The sequence below is a fragment of the Choristoneura fumiferana genome, chromosome 16, assembly GCF_025370935.1.
Source record: "Choristoneura fumiferana chromosome 16, NRCan_CFum_1, whole genome shotgun sequence".
NCBI lineage: Eukaryota > Metazoa > Arthropoda > Insecta > Lepidoptera > Tortricidae > Choristoneura > Choristoneura fumiferana.
The window spans coordinates 7,633,050-7,641,882 of NC_133487.1; the positions used below are offsets into that span (position 1 = coordinate 7,633,050).

Sequence of the window (8,833 nt, forward strand, 5' to 3'; positions counted from 1 at the left end):
CACTGCAACAGATCGGGCACGTGCCGGGGCTCCTGCGTGCCAGTGCCAAGCGTGTAGTTGCAGTTGCTACCCCACACATACACGTCATGGGGGCAGTGCCTGATGCTTGTACATGTATTGCCGATCCAGCATTGCGTGCTCCAGCGCTTTGTAGTCGTCCTTGTCTACTATGTCTGTGTTGACACCTGGAATTTTGGAAGATAGAGATAAAAACTTTATTCACAAACATGCCATGACAATTGCACGAAAGCAAACAATTCAAGTTTTACAATATGAATTAAGTTATCACGGCGCAGCCGCGAAAAGGGCCGACTGTGTGTGTGCTGCGACATTGCTGTCACGGCGCTGATATCTGTCGGAACCAGTCGGAGCTGACGCACTCAGTCAGATACAATTTTTACTCTAAGTACTATATAATATAATTTAAGGTTTAAACAACAAACCATAACAGATATTATTTGAGTACAGATTACCTAATGCAAACAAAAAACAAAGATGAAAGAGGGTAGTTCTCATTCCATGACTGCCCAATGGGACATTGCGTAAGCCCCAAGACAGGGTGGGGGATCTTTCCTTTGCTTATTTTTGATGAATGGGAGGCACCCCAGATGCTACGTCAGCAATATTAATAAAATAAATATAGTCTAAATAAATTTAATATGCTTGAATGAAGTTGGGGGTAAAAATGTAAGTATTATTGTACTTTTGGTTTTTTTAAATTACCTTGTTTTTCTAGTTTGAAGAATATAATAAGAAACAAACCCAAACGGTCTAAATATTATTATAACTTACGATAATCGGATGCTGAGCACAAAGCTGGCAGAAAGCAGATAGCAGACTGGTTTTTCTGTCTACCCACATTTCACATATATAACATGCCTTCCCCACAGGAATGTTCAATATTAATCACACTAAGTTCCATTTACATGCACAATAGTCTTTACACTTAAATTCACCTCTTAAGTCTAACATTCACTAATAACCTAACATGCACTTAAAATACTAGGCAATAGGAGGCTAATCGCTTTCATCCTCGGTATCTCTTAGTTCGGCTTCATTTTCACTGTGGCTGTCTGCTAAAGCCAATCTCTTTGAATCAGGTGATTCAGGCGATAAAACCGATCTAGGACGTTTACTGTTGTAAGCAGCTGGGCTGTCGTGATTGCTTTGATGGATCACAATGTCCTGTGGCCCTGACACTCCGATAATCTTGGCCCATTGGCTAGGGGATGGTATTGTGACTCTGATATCTTCTTCATCTTCATTTCTCTCTGTTATTGGTTCTTTGACATTATGCTCACTACCCTCCCCACAATTCAGCATTTGATTAACATGTCTCATGAGGAGTTTATCACTCCACTTCACGAGATATCTGCAGGTACCAATTTTTTTTTCTACAACTCCTTTTAACCAGCGGGGTCCTTTTCCGTAGTTCCTGATATATGCTTCCTGTCCCACACTGAATTGTCTCACTTTCTTATTAATATTCTTGTCTATTATTTTGTCCAAATCCTCATGTTGAAAAGACAGTGGATTTAAGTTATCAAATTTTGTCCGAAACCTTCTGTTGTTCAAAAGTTCGGCTGGTGTTTTTTCATTGACACTGTTTGGCGAGGTACGTAGCCCGTATAACTATAGTTGCTAACCGTGCCTCCCATGACCCTCCTGTGAGCTTCTTCAGCTTTGATTTGACGGTCTGAACCGTCCGTTCTGCCTGGCCATTGGTTGCTGGGTGATATGGCGCCGCCAATACTTGTCTGATACCCATCGATTTCAGATACCTCTGGAATTCCTCGGATACAAAACTTCTTCCGTTGTCGCTCACAAGAGTATCTGGAAGGCCTTGCTCGGCGAATATGTCTGTGAGTATTTTTATTAGTGTGCTACTGCTCATATCTTGTACAATTTTCACTTCTGGCCATTTTGAGAAAGCATCAATTAGTATAAGAAAAGTTTTACCCTGAAACGGTCCGGCATAATCTATGTGCAATCTAGACCAGGCTTTACAAGGTTTTATCCATTGATGAGACACTTGGGGTGGCATATTACGATTCTCTGCGCAAATATGGCAATCTTTTACTACCTCTTCGATCTGATGATCAATGGCAGGCCACCAAAAATAGCTTCTTGCCATCGCTTTGGTGATTACTATGCCATCATGATTTTTATGAAGCTCTTCTATTATTTTCGGTCTCATGATCTCCGGTATGACCACTCGGTTCCCCCATAGTACACAGTCCTTATACACCGATAACTCTTCTCTCTTTTGCCAGTAAACTTTGTAGTCCTTTTCAGATTTACTTGGCCATCCATTACGTATCCAGTATAATATTTTACTTAGGCACTGGTCCTTTCTTGTTAATTTTGCTACCTCTACTGCCGAAAATTCCAACTCAATTGGTGTTTCTTCGATTAATAACACTCCTGAAAATTCTTCTTCTTTGACTTCTTCATGTGCTGGCCAACGGCTAAGTGCATCTGCATTTCCAATATTCTTTCCTTGAACATATTGTATTTCATAATCATAAGAATTCAACAAGAGCGCCCATCTTAACATTCTCGGAGAAATAATATTCGGTATCGGCTTTTTTTGATCGAAAATACCCAACAACGGTTTATGGTCTGTCTTAATGGTCACTTTTCTACCACTTATAAATTGGTGAAATTTCTTTAACCGAACACAATCGCTGCTGCTTCTTTGTCAACTTGTGCGTAATTGCGTTCCTGTGCGTTCATTGTCCTTGACGCAAACATCACAGGTCTGATGCTGCCATCACTCATCTCATGTTCTAGAACGGCACCAAGACCATATTGTGACGCATCGCATGACAAAATGAGTTTCTTATTAACATCATAATGCACTAACGTGTCTTGACTAGAAACCATTTTTCTTAAAATTTCAAAAGCTTCCTGGTGCACTCTTTCCCATTTCCATTTAACTTCTTTATCAAGTAGCCTATATAAAGGTTCTGCTATTGAAGCTTTATGTGGCAGAAATCGATCGTAAAAATTTAGCAGTCCTAGAAATGCCTGGAGCTCTTTCAGGTTTCGAGGCGCTGGTGTTTTCTCAATCGCACGAATTTTCTCTTCACATGGGTGAATACCAAATTTGTCGATGATAAACCCTAAAAATTTAACCCTCTCAGTAGCAAAATTACATTTATCTTTGTTTAAACGTAATCCCGCTTCCTGTAGCTTTTGAAGTACCTCTTCGAGTCTCCTATTGTGTTCTTCTATTCCACTGCCTGTGACTAAGATGTCATCTAATAGAACCGCTACACCTGGAATACCTGCCAGCAGTGAAGACATTAATCTTTGAAATATTCCTGGGCAGGCCTTGACTCCAAACGGGAGTCTTTTCATTTTGTATAGACCCTTTGATGTATTAATGGTCAGTAAATTGGCGGTTTCGTCATCTACTGTGACCTGTGTATACGCACGTTCTAAATCAATTTTCGTAAACCATACTCCGCCTTGTAATTCTGCAAACGCTTCGGTGAGAGTAGGTAAAGGGTATGTGTCTGTCTCAGTCACTGCATTTACCGTTGACCGATAATCCCCACACAACCGCACACTGCCGTCTTGCTTTAGTACCGGGACTATTGGCGTTGCCCATTCGGAGTGTGAGGTAGCCTCTAGAACCCCTTCCGATTCTAATCTATCAATTTCTTTATGTATCCGGTCTTTCAAGGCAAATGGTACCGGTCTACTCTTTAAAATTTAGGTTTTGTACCTTCTTTAGGTGAAATATTCACCACAGGCCTGTATATTTACCTAATCCTTCTTTAAAAACTTCCTTATACTTTTGTAATATGTCCTTTAACTGTGTATTTAAGTTAGCTTTATCTATATGCATCTTATAAATGCCTTCTAGTTGGATACCCAACTCAGCAAACCAATTTCTACCAATTAAACTAGGGCCATCACCCCGGGCTATCAGCACTGGTAATTTTTTTTCCATACCCTTGTACTGTACCATTACCATAGCTTTTCCTAATAAAAACACCCTATTGTCTGTCCAAGTCTTTAGGGCCACATTGACAGCTTCCAACTCAGGTATCCGACCGTTCCACATGAACCCCGCAGTTCGTTCACTAATCAATGTAAAGGCGCAACCGGAGTCCACCTCCATATCTATCAACATTCCATTCAATTAATTTTAATTACGTAAGCGGGGGTAGATATACCCTGCCTCATATTGTTGATAGTTGTTTCCTCATACAACCCATTGACCTGCGTCTTTGGTGTGTACGCTCCTTTATTTTTATGAACACACTGCTTCTAGGTGACCTACTTTACCACAGTGATTACACTTTGACCATCTGAATCTGCATCCACCCGGTGAGCCCTACCACACCGGAAACACTCAAGTCTTTCTGTCTGTCTGTCTACCTTTTTATTAATAAATTTATTTACTTCCATGGGTACTTCTGGTTCCATGCACCACCCTACATAGAAGGGAGTCCCAATAATATAACGCAGTCAATATCTGCAGCTTCATGAGACAGTGCAATTGTACATGCTTGATCAAACGTCAATGTGCTCTGCTGTAGTAACCGTTTAACGCACCTCTTTGTCCCTGATACCAACATACTAACGCGGGGCTCTTAAAGTTCGAGTGCCAAGCTTCAAGTTACATTCAATACCCCACATTTCACGTAACTGGGCCAAATAATGCTCGAACATTTTGCCGATCCCCATTGATATCTGCAGTGCTTGTAGTGACTGTACGATGTCATTTGACCTTGGATGGAAGATGATTACTCAAAGAAGTTTAGTTCAAAACAACCTCACTTATTGCAGATGGAGCAACCAGTGAAATTATTAAATCATACAAATCAGGACCACAAACAGCTAGTAAATTAGCCTTTTTTTAGCATCTTCCTTAATCTCACTTGCCTGCAGACAGAAAGAAAACCTTTCTAAATAGTTCTTCCAACAACCATGCGCTATATCAAACTCTCCGAACTTTATACCCATATTGCCTTAGTAATTTCCTAAATAACACTTTTACCACTTAATCACACCTTTTCTTATTATAACTGACGTATTAGGCCCGTTTACGTCGTCGCCATATTAATAACTTACGATAATCGGATGCTGAGCAATAAGCTGGCAGAAAGCAGATAGTAGACTGGTTTTTCTGTCTACCCACATTTCAAGAATATAATAACAAATCTAAATATGTACTTACCATTATTTTCGTAAACATGGGGGGGGGGGGCTTCGAACTTTGCTTACTTTTGCTGGCTAGAGGGAGGGGGAGGCAAAAACCTTGACCCCAAACAAACAACAGTCCATAATAGTCCATATTGACTCGATAAGTACTTTGAACAAAGATATTCACTATTCACGCATCATCAGCTATAAGCTGCCTGTGCATTATAAATAATAATAATATTACCTATCTTCATAAGTGCAACAGCAGTATGTATCTGCCCGTAAAAGATGCTCCTGTGCAGCGGAGTGTATCCAGATTCCCGGTCTCGAGCGTTGACGAAGGCTCCGGAAGAATGGCGAACGAGCCACTCCACGAGGCGGCCGCGGCCGCGGGATGACGACATGTGGAGTGCTGTACGGCCCTGGACACAATAATATAAAGAATAATTAGTAGTTAACTATAAATATTTTAGAGTTTTGGAGGCACTTTTAACCATATTAAGAAAGATATTTGTTTTATATCTCAAATTCATTTGAAATTGGGCTAAGGACTTAAATATTAAGAGACGAAATGGTGATTACCTCAAAATCAAATGCATGTATGAAGTTAGCACATGTTGCCTTAATAAAGCTTGCAAGCGCTTCATCGCTGACAGATCTCTTCGTGATGGCTCCTGTAAGGACTTGTCCGTGCAACCGAGACTTGCACCGTCTGGTACAATCCACTTCCATACCCTTACTCATTGTTAAAAAATGTAATAAAAGTTTGTGCAAATAAATAAATGTACTTTTTAAAACTTAATGTGTAAATAAAAATATATTTGATATGTCTATAAGCTCTGCCTATTTACAAGAGCCTAGTGCTCGGATAGCCCTACGCGGGCTACGGGATTTATTTAGCAGGACATAATCGTGTTGGTAACAATCTGAAAAAAAAAAGATATACAATATAATACAATTACTCTTTATTGCACACCGGAAATAGTAAAAATTTATGGAATTTGAATTGGATTGTTCCAAATATTTTATGATGTGGTGTAACTGTTGTGGATTCCTACCATTGGCATATTTAAAGACACTAATAAAATAAATGTTAGTAAAAAATAATAATTAAGAATCTAGGTCTTGGTTTGTTGGATATCACTAAATAATTATCTTTTTTATGTAAAATGTAATGTCAAATTCTTTTTTTAAATACAATATTAAAAATGTTGGTATACTGAACACAAAATTGTTTACAGTTTAGATTTATGGGTATCATACAAAATAATAAATAATGTGAAACATTTAGCACAATCATTATCTATCTAATACCTTTAAAACAAGCAATTCTTGTATATATATATATTCGGAAACAGCTCCAAACGATTTCGATGAAATTTGGTATGTAGGGGTTTTTGGGGATGACAAATCAATCTAGCTTGGTCTTATCTCTGGGAAAACGCTTATTAACGAAGGTGCTACGGTGTTATGATATCAATCTTTCAATCAAATAACATTTCGAAATCTACAAGGTCGTTGAAAACCGGCATAGTTACGAGACTTTACGCAATACTTAAAATAAATTAGGATAAGTAGTGTTTTACACTACATATAACGGGCGATATTATTTAGTATTTTAGAACGGAAATAACGTCTACAACATACCTTTACATTACAACAGCTGTGTTAAGTTGCCTGATCTCGGAAAAAATATTTTGCAACATTATTTCACCTTATAATATAATAATTAAAAAAAATATACATATGCTACAAAGCTGCAAGTGTCACATAAATATTAGGTTCAATTTATGTAGCGAGCAAATTGGACAGGGGGTATTTTCAGAGCAAGTTATTGCGTTGAAGCAAAAATAAATAAATATCGAGCTGAATTTCGCCCCGTTGTCAACCAATCCAATCACAGACTAATAAGGGCAGTCAATCCAAAGTCAATCAATTGTCAACAGTACAGTGTCAATGTCAATTGAATATTGTCATTTTCTGTCAATGTGTAGAATGGAAAGTATTTGACCTATTGTTTAAACTGTCTGTCTTTTTACATCCGCTAATGAAAAGCAGTGCCACATTTTTTGTAGCTTAAACAGAAAAAGAAGTTGAAATAAAAATGAAAACGTCAAAGTAAAATTTGTCTATTTTTTGACATTTGTCAAATTACTACTACTTGGTGTTGTTGAAAAACGCGAAAATTATTTCAGTGATTGTTACGTAAAAACAATTCACTATGTTTCAAGTAATTAGGCAAACAGCAGGTCTGGCGAAGGGGCCACTATCAAGGTATGTATAATTGTTACAATTGATACTATGCAGCGATGGCATAATGTCACTCCAAGACGTTGACATTCTTTATTTAGTCTTAACCAGACAAAATTAAATGTTGCAGGTCTCTCCCGGCCTTTTCGACAACTTCGCATCGCCTTGCTAAGGACCCTGTGAGTCGACATGAGGCTCCGAAAATCGACAACGAGGCAGTCTTAACATTGCCACAGGAAGCAAGGGAGAAGAGTGCTTTGGAAACTTACATCCAGGTCCCTACCAAGGTAACTAAATAACTCTTTATTTATTATTAATTATATGGAATTGTTATTACATAATATGATTATTTGTGTGTCTTTAAATTTACAGCATGTTGGTATAAACTGGACATAGTTTAGCAAAAATGTTCCAAACCTCAACAATTAATGATTTGATTTTGGAGCTAGTTTCAGTAATACAATGTTTTAGACTGTCACAGTCATTTCTAATTTTATGCTTTTCTCTCTTCTCGCACAACTTATCAATTTAGTATCATTTTTAAAACGCTGATAGACCTCGTTAGAATCAAAATTAAAATTAATATAAATAGGGAGCTGAATTTTTATTTAATTTACATTGACAGATTCGTTCTGAAACCACTATTGGTACTATACTGTATGCTGTACTGACTTATTGTGTGCTTTGTGTTAGGCATTTTGATGTTGAAAACAGTATTTTGTATACTTTATTTTAGTTAAACTGTAACAAGTATAATGTGGTGAAAATGTGGTGCGTCACATTTTTTTTTTTTTGTGATTGGTGAAATAACTAAATGAGCCAATCACAAGCAAGACTGAAATGTGAAATGGACCTCATGCTACTAACACCATCTAGTGATATTTCGCCTGTCGAAAAACCCTCATTGCTTAATAAAGTTTCCAATTTTGACTTCTAGGTAGACCTGACTCCAATCTCTGGTGTCCCTGAGGAGCACATCCGAACTCGCCGTGTCCGCATCTACCAGCCCCCTAAAAATGCCATGCAGAGCGGTACCAGCAACATCCACCACTGGGAAATGGAATTTGACACCAGACAGCGTTGGGAAAACCCCCTCATGGGCTGGACCTCAACCGGAGACCCGTTATCCAACATGAAAATACAATTTGCATCCCCTGATGATGCTATAGAGCATTGCGAGAAAAACGGATGGGTGTGGTATTTAGATGTACCGAAAACGGAGAAGGAGGTGAAGCCGAAGAGCTACGGTATCAACTTCTCATGGAATCGTCGCACCCGAGTCTCCACCAAGTAGACGATGTTAGTATAATTTTGATTGTTGATTTTTATAAGTTATCTATTGCAGTCCTGTAGATGTTGCATCTGTTTGATGAATATTAAATCCTAGCAGAAGCAAGTGCGGTTATTTTTCACATCCCATATA

The 8,833-nt window shown here is 38.4% G+C and overlaps 3 protein-coding genes across 3 annotated transcripts in view; 2 read left to right on the forward strand and 1 right to left on the reverse strand.

Moving 5' to 3' along the window:
• The window catches only part of LOC141435986 (glutamate receptor ionotropic, kainate 2-like), a 63,164-nt gene that overhangs the window by 30,753 nt on the left and 23,578 nt on the right, over positions 1-8,833 (forward strand). The window lies entirely within an intron of this gene.
• On the reverse strand, positions 5,232-6,029 carry LOC141436043 (inhibitor of Bruton tyrosine kinase-like). Its single transcript, XM_074098878.1, has 2 exons — positions 5,743-6,029; positions 5,232-5,582 (listed from the first exon to the last, which is right to left on the reverse strand). Exons 1-2 carry the CDS (start codon positions 5,902-5,904, stop codon positions 5,361-5,363), a joined length of 384 nt encoding a protein of 127 aa, XP_073954979.1. The 5' UTR covers positions 5,905-6,029; the 3' UTR covers positions 5,232-5,360.
• On the forward strand, positions 7,296-8,806 carry LOC141436044 (NADH dehydrogenase [ubiquinone] iron-sulfur protein 4, mitochondrial-like). Its single transcript, XM_074098879.1, has 3 exons — positions 7,296-7,434; positions 7,541-7,697; positions 8,348-8,806. The coding sequence occupies exons 1-3, from the start codon at positions 7,382-7,384 to the stop codon at positions 8,702-8,704; spliced, it is 567 nt and encodes a 188-aa protein (XP_073954980.1). The 5' UTR covers positions 7,296-7,381; the 3' UTR covers positions 8,705-8,806.